This window comes from Salvelinus fontinalis, chromosome 1, assembly GCF_029448725.1.
Source record: "Salvelinus fontinalis isolate EN_2023a chromosome 1, ASM2944872v1, whole genome shotgun sequence".
NCBI lineage: Eukaryota > Metazoa > Chordata > Actinopteri > Salmoniformes > Salmonidae > Salvelinus > Salvelinus fontinalis.
Window position 1 is genome coordinate 38,486,554 of NC_074665.1, and position 23,389 is coordinate 38,509,942.

Genomic DNA, 23,389 nt, shown 5'->3' on the forward strand with positions numbered 1-23,389 from the left:
AAATTACAACACAATATACAGAAAATAAAGGCACCTAGTTTGATAGGAGTAAAGTTATTATTTGTAAGGAAAACAACAATGCGAGCGCGAGACAGAAAATGTGCCTGGGGGATAAAGTTTGTGCAAGACTGCTTGGGCTCTCCTCGAAGAGAGAAGTTTGTCCGGCTCAGTAAAGGCTCAAACATAAATTGTCCAGAACAGTGAAATGGGCTACTTCTATGTAAATTAATGAGGAAGTAGAACACACCACAATTCAAACTGTTGTTAGAAAATAAAAATTCTAAGAAAATAGCTTGAAATTGACAAGTTATTTTTGTTTGGAGGCAGCGCGGGTTAATTGTCCTGTTCAGTAATAATCACATTTTGGAACAGTGAGTGTCACGTTCCTGACCTTATTTTCCTTTGTTTATTTTCCTTTGTTTAGCTGTGTTTAGTGGGTCAGGACGTGAGCTGGGTGGGCAGTCTATGTTATGTGTTTCTATGTTTAGGTTAATTGGATATTAGCCTTATATGGTTCTCAATCAGGGGCAGATGTTTGACGTTTCCTCTGATTGAGAACCATATTTAGGTAGGCTGTTCACACTGTTTGTTTTTGGGTGATTGTCTTCCGTGTCAGTTTATGTCCCACACGGGACTGTTTCGTTTTGTCTAGTCTGTTCCTGTTAGTGCGTTCTTCGTTTATTGTAAATTCTCATGTTCAGGTCTGTCTACGTTGTTTTGTAATTTATCAAGTGTACTTCGTGTTCGTCTTGTCTAATAAATTCATCATGTCTTATCAACACGCTGCGTTTTGGTCCGATCCATGCTCCTCCTCAGACGAGGAGGAGAACAACCGTTACAGAATCACCCACCAACCAAGGATCAAGCAGCGTGGGAAAAAGCAGCAGCAGCGATCGCAGGATTTCTGGACATGGGAGGAAATACTGGACGGTAAAGGACCATGGGCACAACCTGGAAAATATCACCGCCCTCGTGAAGAGCTGGAGGCAGCTAAAGCCGAGAGGCGGCGGGATGAGGAGGCAGCAGGGAAGCAGGAGCAAAATCTGGATTACACTACGTGGGAGGAAAACGACAGGTGGGCGATCGATCCAGGGAGAAGGCCGGAGCCCGCCTGGGATTCTCTGGCGCAGTGTGAGGAGGGATACCGGCGAATGGAGGCAGCACGACGACGCGGTAGGAAGCCTGTAAGTCAAGCCCAAAAATGTCTTGGTGGGGGGGGGTCTAAAGGGTAGTGTGGCGAAGTCAGGTAGGAGACCTGCGCCAACTTCCCGATCTTACCGTGGAGAGCGAGAGTACGGGCAGACACCGTGTTATGCGGTAGAGTGCACGGTGTCTCCTGTACATGTGCATAGCCCGGTGCGGGTTATTCCACCTCCCCGCACTGGTCGGGCTACGGGGAGCATACAACCAGGTAAGGTTGGGCAGGCTCAGTGCTCAAGGGAGCCAGTACGCCTGCATGGTCCGGTATATCCGGCGCCACCTCCCCGCCCCAGCCCAGTACCACCAGTGCTTACACCATGCACCAGGCTTCCTGTGCGTCTCCAGAGCCCTGTTCCTCCTCCACGCACTAGCCCTATGGTGCGTTTCTTCAGCCCGGTACCACCAGTTCCGGCACCACGCACCAAGCCTCCTGTGCGTCTCCAGAGCCCTGTTCCTCCACCACGCACTAGCCCTGTGGTGCGTGTCTCCAGCCCTGTACCTCCAGTTCCGGTACCACGCACCAAGCCTCCTGTGCGCCTCCAGAGTCCTGTGCGTCCTGTTGCTGCTCCCCGCACTAGCCTTAAGGTGCGTGTCCTCAGCCCGGTACCTCCAGTTCCCGCACCAGGCCTACAGTGCGCCTTAGCCGGCCAGAGTCTGCCGTCTGCCCAGCGGCGCCTGAACTGCCCAACGCCGTATGAGCTGTCCGTCTGTCAAGCGGCGCCTGCGCTGCCCGTCTGTACTGAGCCTTCAAAGCCGCCCGTCTGTCCTGAGCCTTCAAAGCCGCTCATCTGTCCTGAGCCTTCAAAGCCGCCCGTCTGTCCTGAGCCTCCAAAGCCGCCAGTCTGTCCTGAGCCTTCAAAGCCGCCCGTCTGTCCTGAGCCTTCAGAGCCGTCCGCCAGTCAGGAGCCGCTAGAGCCGTCCGCCAGACAGGAGCCGCTAGAGCCGTCCGCCAGACAGGAGCAGCCAGAGCCTTCCGCCAGACAGGAGCAGCCAGAGCCTTCCACCAGACAGAAGCAGCCAGAGCCTTCCGTCAGCCAGAGCTGTCAGCCAGCCATGAGCAGCCAGAGCCGTCAGCCAGCCATGAGCAGCCAGAGCCGTCAGCCAGCCATGACCAGCCAGAGCCGTCATCCAGCCATGACCAGCCAGAGCCGTCATCCAGCCATGACCAGCCAGAGCCGTCATCCAGCCATGACCAGCAAGAGCCGTCAGCCAGCCATGACCAGCCAGAGCCGTCAGCCAGCCATGATCAGCCAGAGCCGTCAGCCAGCCATGACCAGCCAGAGCCGTCAGCCAGCCATGACCAGCCAGAGCCGTCATCCAGCCATGACCAGCCAGAGCCGTCATCCAGCCATGACCAGCCAGAGCCGTCATCCAGCCATGACCAGCCAGAGCCGTCATCCAGCCATGACCAGCCAGAGCCGTCATCCAGCCATGACCAGCCAGAACCGTCATCCAGCATGACCAGCCAGAGCCGTCAGCCAGCCATGACCAGCCAGAGCCGTCATCCAGCCATGACCAGCCAGAGCCGTCAGCCAGCCATGACCAGCCAGAGCCGTCAGCCAGCCATGACCAGCCAGAGCCGTCAGCCAGCCATGACCAGCCAGTGCCGTCAGCCAGTCCGGAGCTGCCCCTCAGTCCGGAGCTGCCCCTCAGTCCGGTGCTGCCCTTCAGTCCGGTGCTGCCCCTCAGTCCGGAGCTGCCCCTCAGTCCGGTGCTGCCCCTCAGTCCGGTGCTGCCCCTCAGTCCGGTGCTGCCCCTCAGTCCGGTGCTGTCCTTTAATCCAGGTGGGTTAATTTGGAGGGTGGCCATTGGAGCCGCCACCGTGGACCACCCAGACCCTCCCCTATAGGTTCAGTTTTGCGGCCGGAATCAGCATCTTTGGGGGGGGGGGGGTACTGTCACGTTCCTGACCTTATTTTCCTTTGTTTAGCTGTGTTTAGTGGGTCAGGACGTGAGCTGGGTGGGCAGTCTATGTTATGTGTTTCTATGTTTAGGTTCATTGGAAATTAGCCTTATATGGTTCTCAATCAGGGGTAGGTGTTTGACGTTTCCTCTGAGAACCATACTAAGGTAGGCTGTTCACACGGTTTGTTTGTGGGTGATTGTCTTCCGTGTCAGTTTATGTACCACACGGGACTGTTTCGTTTTGTCTAGTCTGTTCCCGTTCGTGCGTTCTTCGTTTATTGTAAGTTCTCATGTTCAGGTCTGTCTACGTTGTTTTGTAATTTATCAAGTGTACTTCGTGTTCGTCTTGTCTAATAAATTCATCATGTCTTATCAACACGCTGCGTTTTGGTCCGGTCCATGCTCCTCCTCAGATGAGGAGGAGAACAACCGTCACAGTGAGTGCATTCTGACATCACGTGCATAAAAAAAACTCACGCTGGGGCGACTGTTAGAGATATTTGGAACTCATGCGTGAAAAGGTTAAAGTAACACAAACTACCTAATATAACATGACAACAAAATACATGCACGACAAACGTGCCTGAATTTGGAGGAAGATTCATGACAGATACATGGTAGAATTTGTTTGTGCACCTAGGTGTGTATGTCTGCCTGTGCATGTGTGTTTAGGTGCCTGTCTGCATGCCAGAGTGTGTGTGTATACGTGTGTGTGTGTGTTAGCATACTGTGTGATTGTATGCTCTAGGCTCTGTCACATTCCTCTAGTGAGCAGGAGCGTGATGGAGTGTTTGGCTAAAGTGCCCATTGCCAGTTGTGAATGGGTTGTGAAAACGCTATTCTTCAATTGTCCACACAGAGAGGATTTGTGTGATAGAGAGAGACAATGCTGAGATTTGGACAGGTGGCTAGAGATGTGTTTTTAGGGGACAATATTGATGAACACACACTTTTTACACAACCACCGTGGCTAAAGCCCTAGTCACAAGGACCCAGTGCAATGCCAAGGAAGTGTGTCTACCTAGCAGAATGGTGAGAATGAACATGTTGTATGTGTGTTTGTGTGTGTGTGTGTGTACCTTCTGTGAGGCCAGATATTCCATGCCCCGTGCCACCTGGTAGGTACAGGAGACCAAGTCCTTGAAGGTGAGCTGTTCATCTGAGCAGCGGGTAATATCGTAGGAGTATTCCATGCCAGGGGGCCTGCGGGCGCGTAGGTATTCCCTCAGGTTCCCTTTAGAGGCATACTCCACTATCACATATAGAGGGCCTGTCACAGAGAGAAAAAGAGACAGACAGACAGAGAGAGAGAGAGGACACATGCACACATTTAGGACTCCACACTGACTGATCACTGCTTTACAAATTGGGGGAGAGGGATGAATCTTGAGTATTGAAGGAACCGAGTCAATCAGGGAATATGGGCATCAGGATTTTATCTTGAAAACTTGAACGCTGACAATTTGTGAATGACAGAGTCAAACATGACAAAAATGACAAATCAAATCAAATTTTATTAGTCACATACACATGGTTAGCAGATGTTAATGCGAGTGTAGCGAAATGCTTGTGCTTCTAGTTCCGACAATGCAGTAAAAACAACAAGTAATCTAACCTAACAATTCCGCAACTACTACCTTATACACGCAAGTGTAAAGGGGTAAAGAATATGTACATAAAGATATATGAATGAGTGATGGTACATACGGCATAGGCAAGGTGCAGTAGATGGTATAGAGTACGGTATATACCTATGAGATGAGTACTGTAGGGTATGTAAACATAAAGTGGCATAGTTTAAAGTGGCTAGTGGTCCATGTATTACATAAGATGGCAAGATGCAGTAGATGATATAGAGTACAGTATATACATATACATAAGAGATGTGTAATGTAGGGTATGTAAACATTATATTAGGTGGCATAGTTTAAAGTGGCTGGTGGTACATTTTTACATAATTTCCATCAATTCCCATTTTTAAGGTGGCTGGAGCTGAGTCAGTATGTTGGCAGCAGCCGCTAAATGTTAGTGGTGGCTGTTTAACAGTCTGATGGCCTTGAGATAGAAGCTGTTTTTCAGTCTCTCGGTCCCTGCTTGGATGCACCTGTACTGACCTCGCCTTCTGGATGATAGCGGGGTGAACAGGCAGTGGCTTGGGTGGTTGTTGTCCTTGATGATCTTTATGGCCTTCCTGTGACATCGGGTGGTGTAGGTGTCCTGGAGGGCAGGTAGTTTGCCCCGGGTGATGCGTTCTGCCGACCTCACTACCCTCTGGAGAGCCTTACGGTTGTGTGCGGAGCAGTTGCCGTACCAGGCGGTGATACAGCCCGACAGGATGCTCTCGATTGTGCATCTGTAGAAGTTTGTGAGTGCTTTTGGTGACAAGCCGAATTTCTTCAGCCTCCTGAGGTTGAAGAGGCGCTGCTGCGCCTTCTTCACAACGCTGTCTGTGTGGGTGGACCAATTCAGTTTGTCCGTGATGTGTACACCGAGGAACTTAAAACTTTCCACCTTCTCCACTACTGACCCGTCGATGTGGATAGGGGGGTGCTCCCTCTGCTGTTTCCTGAAGTCCACAATCATCTCCTTTGTTTTGTTGACGTTGAGTGTGAGGTTATTTTCCTGACACCACACTCCGAGGGCCCCCACCTCCTCCCTGTAGGCCGTCTCGTCGTTGTTGGTAATCAAGCTTACCACTGTAGTGTCGTCCGCAAACTTGATGATTGAGTTGGAGGCGTGCATGGCCACGCAGTCGTGGGTGAACAGGGAGTACAGGAGAGGGCTCAGAACGCACCCTTGTGGGGCCCCAGTGTTGAGGATCAGCGGGGTGGAGATGTTGTTACCTACCCTCACCACCTGGGGGCGGCCCGTCAGGAAGTCCAGGACCCAGTTGCACAGGGCGGGGTCGAGACCCAGGGTCTCGAGCTTGATGACGAGTTTGGAGGGTACTATGGTGTTAAATGCTGAGCTGTAGTCGATGAACAGCATTCTCACATAGGTATTCCTCTTGTCCAGATGGGTTAGGGCAGTGTGCAGTGTGGTTGCGATTGCGTCGTCTGTGGACCTATTGGGTCTGTAAGCAAATTGGAGTGGGTCTAGGGTGACCGGTAGGGTGGAGGTGATATGGTCCTTGACTAGTCTCTCAAAGCACTTCATGATGACGGAAGTGAGTGCTACGGGGCGGTAGTCGTTTAGCTCAGTTACCTTAGCTTTCTTGGGAACAGGAACAATGGTGGCCCTCTTGAAGCATGTGGGAACAGCAGACTGGGCTAAGAATTGATTGAATATGTCCGTAAACACACCAGCCAGCTGGTCTGCGCATGCTCTGAGGACGCGGCTGGGAATGCCGTCTGGGCCTGCAGCCTTGTGAGGGTTAACACGTTTAAATGTTTTACTCACCTCGGCTGCAGTGAAGGAGAGCCCGCAGGTTTTGGTAGTGGGCCGTGTCAGTGGCACTGTATTATCCTCAAAGCGGGCAAAAAAGGTATTTAGCCTGTCTGGGAGCAAGACATCCTGGTCCGCGACGGGGCTGGTTTTCTTTTTGTAATCCGTGATAGACTGTAGACCCTGCCACATACCCCTTGTGTCTGAGCTGTTGAATTGCGATTCAATTTTGTCTCTGTACTGGGACTTAGCCTGTTTGATAGCCTTGCGGAGAGAATAGCTACACTGTGTGTATTCGGTCATGTTTCCGGTCACCTTGCCCTGGTTAAAAGCAGTGGTTCGCGCTTTCAGTTTCACGCGAATGCTGCCGTCAATCCACGGTTTCTGGTTTGGGAATGTTTTAATCGTTGCTCTGGGTACGACATCGTCAATGCACTTCCTAATGAACTCGCTCACCGAATCAGCATATTCTTCAATGTTGTTGTTGGACGCCGTGCGGAACATATTCCAATCCGCGTGATTGAAGCAGTCTTGAAGCGTGGATTCAGATTGGTCGGACCAGCGTTGAACAGACCTGAGCACGGGAGCTTGTAGTTTTAATTTCTGTTTGTAGGCTGGAATCAACAAAATGGAGTCGTGGTCAGCTTTTCCGAAAGGAGGGCGGGGGAGGGCCTTATATGCGTCGCGGAAGTTAGTATAACAATGGTCCAGAGTTCTGCCAGCCCTGGTCGGACAATCGATGTGCTGATAGAATTTAGGGAGTTTTGTTTTTAGATTAGCCTTGTTAAAATCCCCAGCTACGATGAATGCAGCCTCAGGGTGTGTGGTTTCCAGTTTACAGAGAGTCAGATAGAGTTCGTTCAGGGCCATCGATGTGTCTGCTTGCGGGGGAATATATATGGCTGTGATTATGACCGAAGAGAATTCCCTTGGTAGATAATGCGGTCTACATTTGATTGTGAGGAGTTCTAGATCAGGTGAACAGAATGACTTGAGTTCCTGAGTGTTGTTATGATGGTCACACCACGTCTCGTTAATCATGAGGCATACCCCCCCCGCCCCTCTTCTTACCAGAAAGATGTTTGTTTCTGTCTGCGCGATGCGTGAAGAAACCAGCTGGCTGCACCGACTCCGTTAGCGTCTTTTGAGTTAGCCATGTTTCCGTGAAGCAGAGCACGTTGCAATCCCTGATGTCTCTCTGGAATGTTACCCGTGCTCGGATTTCATCAACCTTATTGTCAAGAGACTGGACATTGGCGAGTAGTATGCTAGGGAGTGGAGCGCGATGTGCTCGTCTCCGAAGCCTGACCAGGAGACCGCTACGTTTGCCCCTTTTTCGGCGTCGTGTAGCTTCGCCGGCTGGGATCAGGTCCATTGTATTGGGTGGAAGGCAAGACACTGGATCCGTTTCGGGAAAGTCATATTCCTGGTAGGAACGGTGGTTAGTTGACGTTAATCGTATATTCAGTAGTTCCTCCCGGCTGTATGTAATGAAATCTAAGATCACCCGGGGTACCAATGTAAGAAATAACACATAGAAAAACAAAATACTGCATATTTTCCAAGGAACGCGAAGCGAGGCAGCCATCTTGCTCGGCGCCGGAAGTTTTTTTTTTGGTGGGAGAGGTTTTGTCGTGTGTGTGGATGAAATACTGATGTAGATTCAGTTCTGATATTCAACACCATATTAATAGTACAGTCGTGGCCAAAAGTTTTGAGAATGACACAAATATTCATTTTCACAAAGTCTGCTGCCTCAGTTTGTATGATGGCAATTTGAATATACTCCAGAATGTTATGAAGAGTGCCTTGCAAATGAAGTGAATCCCCCAAAAACATTTCTACTGCATTTCAGCCCTGCCACAAAAGGAGCTGACATCATGTCAGTGATTCTCTCGTTAACACAGGTGTGTGTTGACGAGGACAAGGCTGGAGATCACTCTGTCATGCTGATTGAGTTCGAATAACAGACTGGAAGCTTCAAAAGGAGGGTGGTGTTTGGAATCATTGTTCTTCCTCTGTCAAACATGGTTACCTGCAAGGAAACATGTGCCGTCATCATTGCTTTGCACAAAAAGGGCTTCACAAGCAAGGATATTGCTGTAAGATTGCACCTAAATCAACCATTTATCGGATCATCAAGAACTTCAAGGAGATCGGTTCAATTGTTGTGAAGAAGGCTTCAGGGTGCCCAAGAAAGTCCAGCAAGCGCCATGACCGTCTCCTAAAGTTGATTCAGCTGCGGGATCGGGGCACCACCAGTACAGAACTTGCTCAGGAAGGGCAGCACGCACAGTGAAGCGAAGACTTTTGGAGGATGGCCTGGTGTCAAGAAGGGCAGCAAAGAAGCCACTTCTCTCCAGGAAAAACATCAGGGACAGACTGATATTCTGCAAAAGGTACAGGGATTGGACTGCTGAGGACTGGGGTAAAGTCATTTCCTCTGAGGAATCCCCTTTCCAATTGTTTGGGGCATCTGGAAAAAAGCTTGTCCGGAGAAGACAAGGTGAGCGCTACCATCAGTCCTGTGTCATGCCAACAGTAAAGCATCCTGAGACCATTCATGTGTGGGGTTGCTTCTCAGCCAAGGGAGTGGCCTCACTCACAATTTTGCATAAGAACACAGCCACGAATAAAGAATGGTACCAACACATCCTCCGAGAGCAACTTCTCCCAACCAAACCAGGAACAGTTTGGTGATGAACAATGCCTTTTCCAGCATGATGGAGCACCTTGCCATAAGGCAAAAGTGATAACTAAGTGGCTCGGGGAACAAAACATTGATATTTTGGGTCCATGGCCAGGAAACTCCCCAAACCATTGAGAACTTGTGGTCAATCTCAAGAGGCGGGTGGACAAACAAAAACCCACAAATTCTGACAAACTCCAAGCATTGATTATGCAAGAATGGGCTGCCATCAGTCAGGATTTGGCCCAGAAGTTAATTTGGCCCAGAAGTTAATTGACAGCATGCCAGGGCGGATTGCAGAGGTCTTGAAAAAGAAGGGTCAACACGGCAAATATTGACTCTTTGCATCAACTTCATGTAATTGTCAATAAAAGCCTTTAACACTTATGAAATGCTTGAAATTATACTTCAGTATCCCATAGTGACATCTGACAAAAAATATTTAAAGACACTGAAGCAGCAAATTTTGTGGAAATTAATATTTGTGTCATTCTCAAAACTTTTGGCCAAGACTGTAGATGTATGGGAGAGGTACAGAGTAAGTCATGGTAAAGCCCCTTGTACTCACCATCTTGTGTACAGGCCCCTAGCAGGTTGATGATGTTCTTGTGTTTACCGATCATCTTCATCATCTCCATCTCTGACACCAGATCAGACAGGTCCTTCTCTGTAGCATCGTCTGGAGGGGGGCAGGAGGAGGGATGAAAATACAGAAATACATATTCATGAATAACAGACACATGCGCAATGCTATAGGCTGCATTCATTTCATTACCTGTCAGCATCATTACCTGTTAACTAGCCCTCCCTCTTGGTTGGTCCTGGCTCGCTCAGTTAAACCTCTTAAATGTAAAGTCCCCATATTTGGGGACCCTATTAGATTTTTTATTTATTCAATTCAGTTTGGAAAAGCAGGGTGTCTGCAGAAAGCTGAGTATCTTGGCTATTGATCGGTGCCTTCAAATCTTTGGTGTGGCTTTCTACCAAATATGGGCATATGAATTTACAAGGGCAGGCCGAGCCGATGACTTCATTTCAAGATGGCTGCTACCTACATGAGGATCAACTTATTTTTCTGCCTGTGACCTACCATTATTGATCACCAGCCCCGAGAGTCATAATGTTTATTTTATACAATGTTTTCACCAAACAGCAAACATCTTAAAATGTAAGTTGCGATTTGGTCTGTGTGTGAGCTATAGCTACATGGGGGCTATCAAATGAATCCTTAGGTAGGTAGGAAGAAATCTAGCCAATTTCCAATGTTATCTGATTATGTTTGACTTAATGGCAACATTGAATGTCCACCGAGTGACTATATCTTTGCGCATCAAATATATGATGTTGCCTGCTTACCCGCTGTAGGCATCCATTACACAGGGGATTGGCTACCTGGGTTGGACAAAGCAAGGCCTAGAACCTTTTATGCGTAATGCAACCTATTGCTACCTGGCTCAGATACGAGAGACACTGAGCACGCTACATTACATTGTAAACAGATTTCATTGTTTAGCAAAAATATGTCTTCTTAAGAAAAAAAGGGGAAAACTAAGAATATTCAACAGGAACCTAAAAAGAAGGCAGCTATGAATAAGTATACCGATATTGAAACTTTAAATACGTCGGACTCGGATCAGGGGAGCGATTTGGACAACGAGGATTTTGATTCAGCCGACGAAGATTCGAGAAGGATTGGATCCACTCCTATATCTGGCAGTAAATTATTTTAATGACTTTTTTTTAGCTAACTTACTATATGCATTTTGTTTTTTATAAATTGTTTACTTTTTGTGCTTTGGATTTAGTTTAAATAGGCCTATGTAACAAGTTATATAATTCCAAAGTAATTATTGTCTATGTTTCATATTAGTTCAGTTTGCTGTTCTAAGTTTCATCCTTGTAACTTTGGAGAGGCCACTAAACTCTCATGGCCATTGTTTATTTGTGGTTCTCACCTCTCCCTTAGTCTCCAAAGTGTTACTGTTTACATTATGTCTGTGCTTCACACCTTCTATGTGAGTCACTGTACAGATAAAGTTTAGGCTTGGTATTTTTACTTTACAGTAATGTTGTGTTGTAAATTTTGTCAACTGTAATTCTGTGTCTTACAACAATATATCCCTTTATTTTATTCACCAGAAGCATAGATGCAGAGGATTTGGATGATGGCGTTTGGGATCCACCCCTCCGCAGCAAACGCCCTCGCCGGTCAAGATCTTCACCCCCCACTGCTATGTCAATCTCCCCGTCTGATGGTTATACATCCACCACTCAACAAAGGCCCCACTCCTCTTCAACCACCCCTACTACAGTTTCAACCACACCTACTACAGTTTCAACCACCCCTACTACAGTTTCAACCACCCCTACTACAGTTTCAACCACACCTACTACAGTTTCAACCACCCCTACTACAGTTTCAACCACCCCTACTACAGTTTCAATCACCCCGTCTGATGGTTCTACATCCACTACACAAAGAAAAGAAAAGAGGGAGTTGAAGCAGCAAAACAGAGGGCAATGAAACTGAGGACAGGTGGCATAGGATCCTTGAAGATGATGAGGAGCCAGAACAATTTAGGGTTAAACCCAAATGACCTGAAGGCCCACAGTTGGTTAGTGATGAAACATACACCCCCTTACAGTTGTTTCAGCTCTACTTTACCACCTCTGTACTGGGAACACTAATTAGTAATACCAACAAGTATGGGGATAAGAAGCAGCAGGGGGGAAGGAAGATGTCCTGGAAACCTGTCACCATGGGTGACATGCTCAACTACACTTCCTTGGTGATTTACATAGGACTGGTAATGGTATCAGTCAAATCAAATCAAACTTTGTTTGCCACACGCGCCGAATACAACAAGTGTAGACTTTACCGTGAAACGCTTACTTGCAAGCCCTTAACCAACAGTGCAGTTCAAGAAGAAGAACATATTTACCAAGTAGGCTAAAATAAAAAAGTAATAAATAAAAAGTAACACAATATGAATAACAATAACTAGGCTATATACAGGGGGCACCGGTACCGAGTCAGTGTGCAGGGGTACAGGCTAGTTGAGGTAATCTGTACATATAGGTGGGGTGCAAAGTGGCTATGCAGCAGTGTACAAAAGGGGGGGGTTCAATGTAAATTGTACAGTGGCGATTCTTATGAATTGTTCAGCAGTCCAATGGCTTGGGGATAAACACTGTTGAGGAGCCTTTTGGTCCTAGACTTGGCGCTCCGGTACCGCTTGCCGTGCGGTAGCAGAGAAAACAGTCTATAACTTGGGTGACTGGAGTCTCTCACAATTGTATGGGCTTTCCTCTGACACAGCCGATTATATAGGTCCTGGATGGCAGGAAGCTTGGCCTTAGTGATGAACTGGGCTGTTCGCACTACCCTCTGTAGTACCTTACGGTCAGATGCCGAGTAGTTGCCATACCAGGCGGTGATGCAACCAGTCAGGATGCTCTCGATGGTGCATCTGTAGAACCTTTCGAGGATCGGGGGCCCATGCCAAATCTTTTCAGTCTCCTGAAGGGGAAAAGGTTTTGTCGTGCGCTCTTCACGACTATCTTGGTATATTTTTATTTTATTTATTTAAAAAAAAAAAAAAAATTATCCCCTTTTCTCCCCAATTTTCGTGGTATCCAATCGCTAGTAATTACTATCTTGTCTCATCGCTACAACTCCCGTACGGGCTCGGGAGAGACGAAGGTCGAAAGCCATGCGTCCTCCGAGGCACAACCCAACCAAGCCGCACTGCTTCTTTAACACAGCGCGCCTCCAACCCGGAAGCCAGCCACACCAATGTGTCGGAGGAAACACCGTGCACCTGGCCCCCTTGGCTAGCGTGCACTGCGCCCAGCCCGCCACAGGAGTCGCTGGAGCGCGATGAGACAAGGAAATCCCCACCGGCCAAACCCTCCCTATCCCGGACGACGCTAGCCCAATTGTGCGTCGTCCCACGGACCTCCCGGTCGCGGCCGGCTGCGACAGAGCCTGGGGGCGAACCCAGAGACTCTGGTGGCGCAGTTAGCACTGCGATGCAGTGCCCTAGACCACTGCGCCACCCGGGAGGCCCCCTATCTTGGTATATTTGGACCATGATAGTTCGTTGATGATGTGGACACCAAGGAACTAGAAACGCTTGACCCGCTCCACCATAGCCCCGTCAATGTTAATGGGGGCCTGTTCGGCCCGCCTTTTCCTGTAGTCCATGATCAACTCCTTTGTCTTGCTCACATTGAGGGAGAGGTTGTAGTCCTGGCACCAAACTGCCAGTTCTCTGACCTCCTCCCTATAGGCCGTCTCATCGTTGTCGGTGATCAGGCGTGGCCAGACACTGTTGTGTCATCAGCAAACTTAATGATGGTGTTGGAGTCGTGTTTGGCCACGCAGTCGTGGGTGAACAGGGAATACCGGAGGGGACTAAGTACACACGCGTGGGGCACCAGTGTTAAGGACGGGCATAGCAGGCATGTTGTTGCCTCCCATTACCACCTTGGGGGGGCTAGTCAGGAAGTCCATGATCCAGTTGCAGAGGGAGGTGTTTAGTCCCAGAGTCCTTAGCTTAGTGATGAGCTTCGTGGGCACTATGGTGTTGAACGCTGAGCTGTAGTCGATGAACAGCATTTTCACATAGGTGTTCCTTTTGTCCAGGTGAGAAAGGGCAGTGTGGAGTGCAAATGAAATTGCGACATCTGTGGATCTGTTGGGGCGATATGCAAATTGGAGTGGGGCTAGGGTGTCCGAGAGGATGCTGTTGATGTGAGCCACGACCAGCCTTTCAAAGCACTTCATGGCTACCAATGTGAGCGCCACGGGGCGGTAATCATTTAGGCAGGTTACCTTCGCTTACTTGGGCACAGGGACTATGGTGGTCTGCTTGAAATTTGTACAGTTGAAGTCGGAAGTTTACATACACTTAGGTTGGAGTCATTAAAAATCGCTTTTTAACCACTCCACAAATTTTGAGTTAACAAACTATAGTTTTGGAAAGTCGGTTAGGACATCTACTTTGTGCATGACACAAGTCATTTTTCCAACAACTGTTTACAGACAGATTATTTCACATATAAATCCCTGTATCACAATTCCAGTGGGTCCAGAAGTTTACATACACTAAGTTGACTGTGCCTTTAAACAACTTGGAAATTTCTAGAAAATTATGTCATGGCTTTAGAGGCTTCTGATAGGCTAATTTACATAATTTGAGTCAATTGGAGGTGTATCTGTGGATGTATTTCAAGGCCTACCTTCAAACTTTGCTTGACATCAAGGGAAAATCAAAGAAATCAGCCAAGACTTCAGAAAACAAATTGTAGACCTCTACAAGTCTGGTTCATCCTTGGGAGCAATTTCCAAACGCCTGAAGGTACCACGTTCATCTGTACAAACAATAGTAAGCAAGTATAAACACCATGGGACCACGCAGCTGTCATACCACTCAGGAAGGAGATGCGTTCTGACTCCTAGAGATGAACGTACTTTGGTGCGAAAAGTGCAAATCAATCTCAGAACAGCAGCAAAGGACCTTGTGAAGAGGCTGAAGAAAACAGGTACAAAAGTATCTATATCCACAGTGAAATGAGTCCTATATCGACATAACCTGAAAGGCCGCTCAGCAAGGAAGAAGCCACTGCTCCAAAACCGCCATGTCTTTGGGGACAAAGATCGTACTTTTTGGAGAAATGTCCTCTGGTCTGATGAAACAAAAATAGAACTGTTTAGCCATAATGACCATCGTTATGTTTGGAGGATAAAGGGGGAGGCTTGCAAGCCTAAGAACACCATCCCAACCGTGAAGCACGGGGTTGGCAGCATCATGTTGTGGGGGTGCTTTGCTGCAGGAGGGACTGGTGCACTTCCAAAATAGATGGCATGGGGAAAGAAAATTATGTGGATATATTGAAGCAACATCTCAAGATTTCACCCAAGCGTACTTCCAAAGTTGGGGCAAAATGGCTTAAGGACAACACAGTCAAGGTATTGGAGTGGCCATCACAAAGCCCTGACCTCAATCCTATAGAAAATTTGTGGGCAGAACTAAAAAAGAGTGTGCGAGCAAGGAGGCCTGACTCGGTTACACCAGCTCTGTCAGGAGGAAAGGGCCAAAATTCACCCAACTTATTGTGGGAAGCTTTAGGAAGGCTACCCGAAACGTTTGACCCAAGTTAAACAATTTAAAGGCAATGCTACCAAATATTAATTGAGTGTATTTAAACTTCAGACCCAGTGGGAATGTGATGAAAGAAATAAAAGCTGAAATAAATAATTCTCTCTACTATTATTCTGACATTTCACATTCTTAAAATAAAGTGGTGATTCTAATTGTGAAAAGGTGAGTTTTTAAATGTATTTGGCTAAGGTGTATGTAAACTTCCGACTTCAACTGTAGGTATTACAGACTCGGTCAGGGAGAGGTCGAAAATGTCAGTGAAGACACTTGACAGTTGGTCCGACAGCATCGAATCCCACTCTATCGGTTCGAGTTCCCCACCTCCATCATGAGTGAACTGATTCTTGGCCATCAACCCGTACGCTTCACATGAGTGACCCACAAAAGGTTCAGGAGCATGACTGGAGGAAGGGTACTGCAGGGTATGATCGTCTTGCAAGTTTCAAGCCCCTTTATCATGACATGGTGGAGGCATGCAAAACTTACTTCCAGCCTGCTCAAAATCTATCTATAGATGAATGCACAGTTGCCTCAAAGGCTCGAATTGGCTTGAAGCAATATATAAAAAATAAGGCGTCCAAATGGGGCTACTATGTCTTTGTGCTAGCCCGATTCAGCCTCTGCTACAGGTGGAACTATGAAGGCAAGGTGATCACACCAACTGGGAAGGGCCTTAGTTATGACTCTGTCATGCAGCTGATGGACTTCCCATTACTTGGCAGTGGGTACAAGCTCTTTGTGGACAATTTTTATTCTTGTCCCATGCTTTTCATAGACCTCTTGAAAAAGAAAATAGGCCAAATGGTGCCACAAGCCCCTAAGAGAATCGGTTACCCCAAGACCAAGGTAAATGACATGACAAAGACAGCAGAGAGGGAGACCATACGTTGGATCAGAACTAACAAGCTGCTTTTTGTGAAATGGAAGGACACTAGGGAAGTAACCATGCTCACCACATAGGATAAGGCATTCAATAACGACCATGTCTCAAGGAGGGAGAAAAATGCCAATAGAGCATGGGTGAGGAAGAACGTCCCCATTCCTGTTTCTGTGAAGGACTACAATGCCAGCATAGGGGGTGTCGACCTATCTGATGCTCTGATAGGCTACTACCAGCTCCTCCACAAGACCAGGAAGTGGCATAAGACTTTTTTTTACCACTTTGTTGACATTGCTACAGTAAATGCTTTCATTCTCCACAAGCAGATAGCCAAAGCAAAAGGTCAAACCCATCTCTCCCAGTTGGCCTTCCGAGAGTTGGTGTTGGAAATTGCTGAATTGGGGGCCCAAAGCACCCTCACAACCATCACAAGACCCCCCACTCAAGGTGAGTGCCACTATCCAGCACACATGTCAAAAGACAAAAGGAAAAACTGCAAGCATCGCACCAAACAGAGAGAAAAAAAGGGGGAAATGCCAGATCTTTTGTCCAAAATGACAGTTCGCTTTTTGTTTCCTGGCAGAGAGGGACTGCTTCAAAGACTATCACGACATGCAAAAGCTATGGTGAAAGTGAAATCTAAACATCTACACCTGGGATGTAAAACGAACAAGAATGCCATTTGTAAATAGTTCAGCTTATTTCTATTTTTGCACCTTTTTTAGTGAAGGACATGTGTAACCAAGTTTGTGTTTGATTAGACATTTTTATATATTTTTTAATGTATATCTATTGCTTTTACATTGTTTTTGTAAACAGTTAATTTGTATGTGGGACCAATACATTGCATATGCCTGGGCTAAACGTTTAAACACTTTGGAAAGGTTGAAAAAACACTTGGATATCCCCTGTATGTCCCCCGACACCACCACAGCGTTTGAGAGGGATAGGTGTTGTAGAAATATCGTTTTTATAGTGAACAATAACTTTTAGGCACATCCAGTGTGCAAAAACAGTGCAATTACCACATTCTGCCACTTTGGATAGGTTGAAAGGAAACTTGAATGTACCCTGAACCACCATAACACCACCTCAATGTTTGAGTGAGGTTGATATGGTAGAAATTGTGTTTTTTTACTGGACAAATTGCATTTAGGGATTGCAAATATGTAATATCACTGGAATCATCTAATTTACAGACATATGCCACTTTGGAGAGGTTTAGAGGCACTTGGAAACGTCACCTGACACCACTTACTAAAACATCTGCCCATTTCTAGTTGTTAGGTTTATCAATCCCATTTTTTTCCTGATATTATTCACATGTTGTGGAAGCCATCTGATGTGTTTCCAGCTCTAGTCATCAATAATTCACTTATAGCTTGTCAATGAAAGATGACTTTTTAAAAAAATGTTATTTTGTGTGTGCTTGGTCTTGTGTATTCTGAACTATGTAACTCCTATCTATCTTCTGATCATTTACTCATAATCTCCCACATTGTCTTCTTTCCAAATAAACCAAGTTTGAAATTATACATTAATAGCAGTTACTTTTGGGTATGTCTATTTAGGCGTAAATCTACATTTTGCCATTACATTTAAGAGGTTAAAGGGCACATTCCCTTGCTCAGCCATGGTTGAAGTCCCGATGTGTGTGTATGTGTGTCCGTGTGTGCATTTGTGTGTCCACACCCACCCGTCAAATACTCTACCTGACCTAGCCCCCTCCACGCCCCCCCCCCCCCCCCCCCCCCCCATCTCCCTCCCTTCTTAGGGCTATTCCCTCCATCCCCTCCTCGTTTCTTAATACAATTGTCCTTCCAGCCTTCCATCCCTGTGACTGAGCGGTCTTTGTGTCAGTGCAGACTAATGCCTGGGCAGCTGGTGCTGTGGGGGTCAGGTATGTGACCCTGCACCCGTGATTCGGCCCCTACAGCCGTCAATCACCAACAAGGAATAATGACAGACCCCAAGCCCCGCCTTCCCCACACCGCCAACCCCAGTAGGACAGATCCTGAGATAGATAGCAGCTCTCACACACACATACTGGTACACACACCTAGATTTTGGGTTCAGGTACACACGCACATTCGGTGACACATATAGGCAGGTTTGTATGTGCACTATACATACAAAAGTATGTGGACACCCCTTCAAATTAGTGGATTCGGCTATTTCAGCCACAGCCGTTGCTGACAGGTGTATAAAATCGAGCACATAGCCATGCAATCTCCATAGACAAACATTGTCAGTAGAATGGCCTTACTGAAAAGCTCAGTGACTTTCAATGTGGCACTGTCTGAGGATGACACCTTGCCAACAAGTCAGTTCGTCAGATTTCTGCCCTGCTAAATTTGGCCCCGTCAACTGTAAGTGCTGTTATTGTGAAGTGGAAATGTCTAGGAGCAACAACGGCTCAGCCGCGAAGTGGTAGGCCAGACAAGCTCACACAACAGAACCACCGAGTGCTGAAGCGCGTAATGCGTAAAAATCCTCTGTCCTCAGTTGCAACACTCATTACCGAGTTCAAAACTGTCTCTGGAAGCAACTTCATCACAAGAACTGTTCGTCGGGAGCTTCATGAAATGAGTTTCCATGGCCGAGCAGCCACACACAAGCCTAAAATTACCATGCGCAATGCCATGGGTCGGCTGGAGTGGTGTAAAGCTTGCCGCTATTGGACTATGGAGCAGTGAAAACATGTTCTCTGGAGTGATGAATCACGCTTCACCATCTGGCAGTCCAACGGACAAATCGGGGTTTGGTGGATGCCTGTGGAACGCTACCTGACCGAATGCATAGTGCCAACTGTAAAGTTTGGTGAAGGAGGAATAATGATCTGGGTCTGTTTTTCATGGTTTGGGCTAGGCCCCTTAGTTCCAGTGAAGATAAATCTAAACGCTACAGCATACAATGACCTTCTAGACGATTCTGCTTCTGACTTTGTGGCAACAGTTTGGGGAAGGCCCTTTCCTGTTTTCGCATGAGAATGCCCTTGTACACAAAGCGATGTACATACATAAATGGTTTGTCGAGATCGGTGTGGAAGAACTTTGACTGGCCTGCACAGAGCCCTGACCTCAACCCCATCGAACACCTTTGGTATGAATTGGAATGCCGACTGCAAGCCCGGCCTAATCGCCCAACATCAGTGCCCGACTCCACTAATGCTCTTTTGGCTGAATGGAAGCAAGTCCCCACAGCAATGTTCCAACATCTAGTGGAAAGCCTTACCAGAAGAGTGGAGGCTGTTATAGCAGCAAAGGGGGGACCAACTCCATATTAATGCCCATGATTTTGGAATGAGATGTTCGGCGAGCAGGTGTTCACATACTTTTGGTCATGTAGTGTATGTAGTGTACACGGTTGAGTAGGTTACTTTTTAACCTACCCAACCGTGGGTAGGTTATCGTAATCAGTAACATAACTTTTGGATTACCCAAACTCAGGAACATAATCTGATTACTTTCAGTAACTTTTACATTACTTTCTCTTAAGAGGCATTAAAAACCAAAGTCTGTCAGATTTTTGTAATCAGTCAGTTGTAATGGATTTCATATAATCCATTATTCCCCAAGCCTGATGGTGTACTTGCACACACATTGACACATAGCCAGGTGTGCAGTGGTATGTAGTGTAAATAAGAAATAATACATACTGTAAGTAAACACACCCTCGTACACAAACACACACGCCCAGCCACAACATATACCCCAAACTAGAGCCAGTGGCTTACAGCTAGCAGGGCAGTGTGTCACACGGCTAGGGCTACACTGTGTCGATACTGAAATACTAAGATCCCGTAGGCTTTACTGAGGGAGGGACACACGCACAGTGGTAAACACACAAACACACGCACAGGTACAAACCGAGGGACCAACTTGCATGTACAGTGCCTCCGGAAAGTATTTAGACCCCTTTAATTTCCCCAAGTTTTGTTACGTTAAAGCCTTATTCCAAAATTGATTACATCATTTTCCCCCCTCATCAATCTACACACAATACCCCATAATGACAAAACAAAAACTGTTTTTTTAAGACATGTTTTACCTTATTTACATAAGTATTTAGACCCTTTGCTATGAGACTCGAAATTGAGCTTAGGTATATCCTGTTTCCATTGATCATCCTAGAGATGTTTCTACAACTAGGTGTCCAACTGTGGTACATTTAATTGATTGGACATTATTTGGAAAGGCACACACCTGTCTATATAAGGTCCCACAGTTGACAATGCCTGTCAGAGCAAATACCAAGCCATGAAGTCGTAGGGAATTATCCGTAGAGCTCAGAGACAGGATTGTGTCGAGGCACAGATCTTGGGGATGGGTACCAAAACATTTCTACAGCACAGAAGGTCCCCAAGAACACAGTGGCCTCCATCATTCTTAAATGGAAGAAGTTTGGAACCACCAAGCTGGCCACCTGGCCAAACTGAGCAATCAGGGGAGAAGGGCCTTGGTCAGGGAGGTGACCAAGAACCCGATGGTCATTCTGAAAGAGCTCCAGAGTTCCTCTGTGGAGATGGGATAACCTTCCAGAAGGACAACCATCTCTGCAGCACTCTACCAATCAGGCCTTTATGGTAGAGTGGCCAGACAGAAGGCACTACTCAGTAAAATGCACATGACAGCCCACTTGGGGTTTGCCAAAAGGCACCTAAAGGACTCTCAGACCATGAGAAACAAGATTCTCTGGTCTGATGAAACCAAGATTGAACTCTTTGGCCTGATAGCCAAGTGTCACTCTCATCACCTGGCCAATACTATCCCTACGGAGAAGCATGGTGGTGGAAGCATTATGCTGTGGGGATGTTTTTCAGCGACAGGGACTGGGAGACTAGTCAGGATTGAGGTAAAGATGACCAGAGCACAGAGAGTACAGAGAGATCATGAAAACCTGCTCCAGAGCGCTCAAGATCTCAGACAGGGGTGAAGGTTCACCTTCCAACAGGAAAACGATCCTAAGGACACAGTCAAGACAACCCAGTGGCTTCTGGACAAGTCTCTGAATGTCCTTGAGTGGCCCAGCCAGAGCCCGGACTTGAACCCGATCGAACATCTCTGGAGAGACCTGAAAATAGCTGTGCAACGACGCTTCCCATGCAATCTGACAGAGCTTGAGACGTTCTGCAGAGGAGAATGGGAGAAACTCCCCAAATACATGTGTGCCAAGGTTGTAGCGTCATACCAAAGAAGACTCTAGGCTGTAATCGCTGCCAAAGGTGCTTCAACAAAGTACTAAGTAAAGGCTCTGAATACTTATGTAATTGTGAATTTTCAGGTTTTTATTTTGAATAAATTAGCAAAAATGTCTAAACCTGTTTTGCTTTGTCATTATGGGGTATTGTGTGTAGATTGAAGAGTAAAAAAAACAACAATTTAATCAATTTTATAATAAGGCTGTAAAGTAACAAAATGGCAAGGGGTCTGAATACTTTCTTAATGCACTTTACCTTTCAGCATCTTCACAGCCACTGTGACGGCCTCCTTGGGCTTGTCCTTATCAATGCCCAATGCTTCGGCCATCACCACCTGGCCAAAGCAGCCCTCGCCCAGCGGCTTGCCCAGAGTCAACCTGTAGAGGAGGAGAGGGAGAGGTTAGAAGAATAGTACAAACAGCTGTATAGCTACACACAGAATTTGTAATAGCTCTCCTTTATACACACTCACATGGGCATGTGCACGCACACACACTTAGACCCAGTCGCACACTTCCCACACCACTATCAATCATGGTCACAACACATCTCTGACCACTGATCCTTTGGTAATAGATTGACCCTCTGGTCCAAGTTTGATTGACAGGCGGTGGCCTGCCCCTGTGGCCCACTCTTGAGGTTGTGTAAACATTCACACTGGCTCCGGGGCCTAAGGCCAGCATGCCGTCAGAGTAACACAATCCCTAGTCTGTCCACACAGATGTCCGCCCCCCCCCCCCACCACCACCCCTAGCTCAATGGCACCCTTTCTGCCCTGGCCCACCACACATAATCAATGTTATTTTTCCTTCCATGCCAGCACAAACTTTAGCATTCCTGAGTGTTCTGCATCTCCACCACGGCCCCCGAGGCACTTGGGAATGACAGACGAGGAGCGTCGGAGAGGAGGCAGGGGGACAGAGATGAACGAGAGACACACAAGATTTAACAGTAGGGGCTTAATTGAGCATGCCAAGGAGACATGTTGAATGCTTTTGATCTCCTACTGTTAAATCTTTAAAAAAACATGGCATGGCGAAACACCACAGGCGGAAGCATGTTAATAACCCAAGAGCCGGATTGTGTTTTACTGTCTGGGTTTTCCCCCATTGCTTAACAACAAGAGACCTCACCGAAGCAAAATTACTATGTATAAGTCTATTGTGGCCTTCAGCCTGACACTTTCCACTGAAGCTGACTGAGGCCACTAGTTCAACTCGTAGTAGGGACTGGTATGAGGCAAAGCAAACAGTCACAGCACAAACACAAAGATTACAGCCATGACACACACACACACACGCGCACGCACGCACGCACGCACGCACGCACGCACACACACACACACACACACACACACACACACACACACACACACACACACACACACACACACACACACACACACACACAAAGACACACACAGGGTCCTGTTCATTAGGCAAAAAGGAAAAAAGAAAAGTGCTACATTAATCGAGAATACGCTTTTCTCATTGGACACTTCCAGGTAGTTCCTCCCTGTTTCACTCTGTTTCCTTCTGTTTGGTGCCTAATGAACAGGACCCTGGTACAGTGTAGCACTGAGAAATGACTCATTGGTCTGTGTAAGTGATCCGGAAAGGGCTGGGTGCCAATGGCCTCCCTGGGTCATGTTCAGTAGAGCACAACGTCTTTAAACATGGAAAATAAAAATTAGTGTTTCTTATTGGACAAGTCCAGGCTGTCCATCCCTGTTTCAGTCCATTTTCTTCTGTTTGCTGCCTAATGAACACTACTCTGGTACAGTTACATTTTTTATCACAGCCACAGCCATTACTCATTGGTTAATCATTACAGATCAGAGACCATGTTCAATGGTGCTTAATGGTATAGTATACAAGACAACACTAGTACCTCATGTAATAGCATGCATACACAATCAGTTAGCCAAATGTTAGCGAACGTTGTCATTCATGATGAGGGGGTTA

The 23,389-nt window shown here is 47.0% G+C and overlaps 1 protein-coding gene across 3 annotated transcripts in view; it reads right to left on the bottom strand.

Moving 5' to 3' along the window:
• LOC129854009 (fibroblast growth factor receptor 2-like) overlaps nucleotides 1-23,389 on the bottom strand; it is a 107,714-nt gene that overhangs the window by 20,898 nt on the left and 63,427 nt on the right. For all 3 annotated transcript variants that reach the window (XM_055920617.1, XM_055920610.1, XM_055920600.1), the window contains exons 11-13: nucleotides 21,681-21,802; nucleotides 9,747-9,857; nucleotides 4,185-4,375 (exon numbers count right to left, since the gene is read on the bottom strand). In XM_055920617.1, coding sequence (XP_055776592.1) covers nucleotides 4,185-4,375; nucleotides 9,747-9,857; nucleotides 21,681-21,802 — 424 coding nt within the window. The remainder of the gene's footprint in view (nucleotides 1-4,184; nucleotides 4,376-9,746; nucleotides 9,858-21,680; nucleotides 21,803-23,389) is intronic.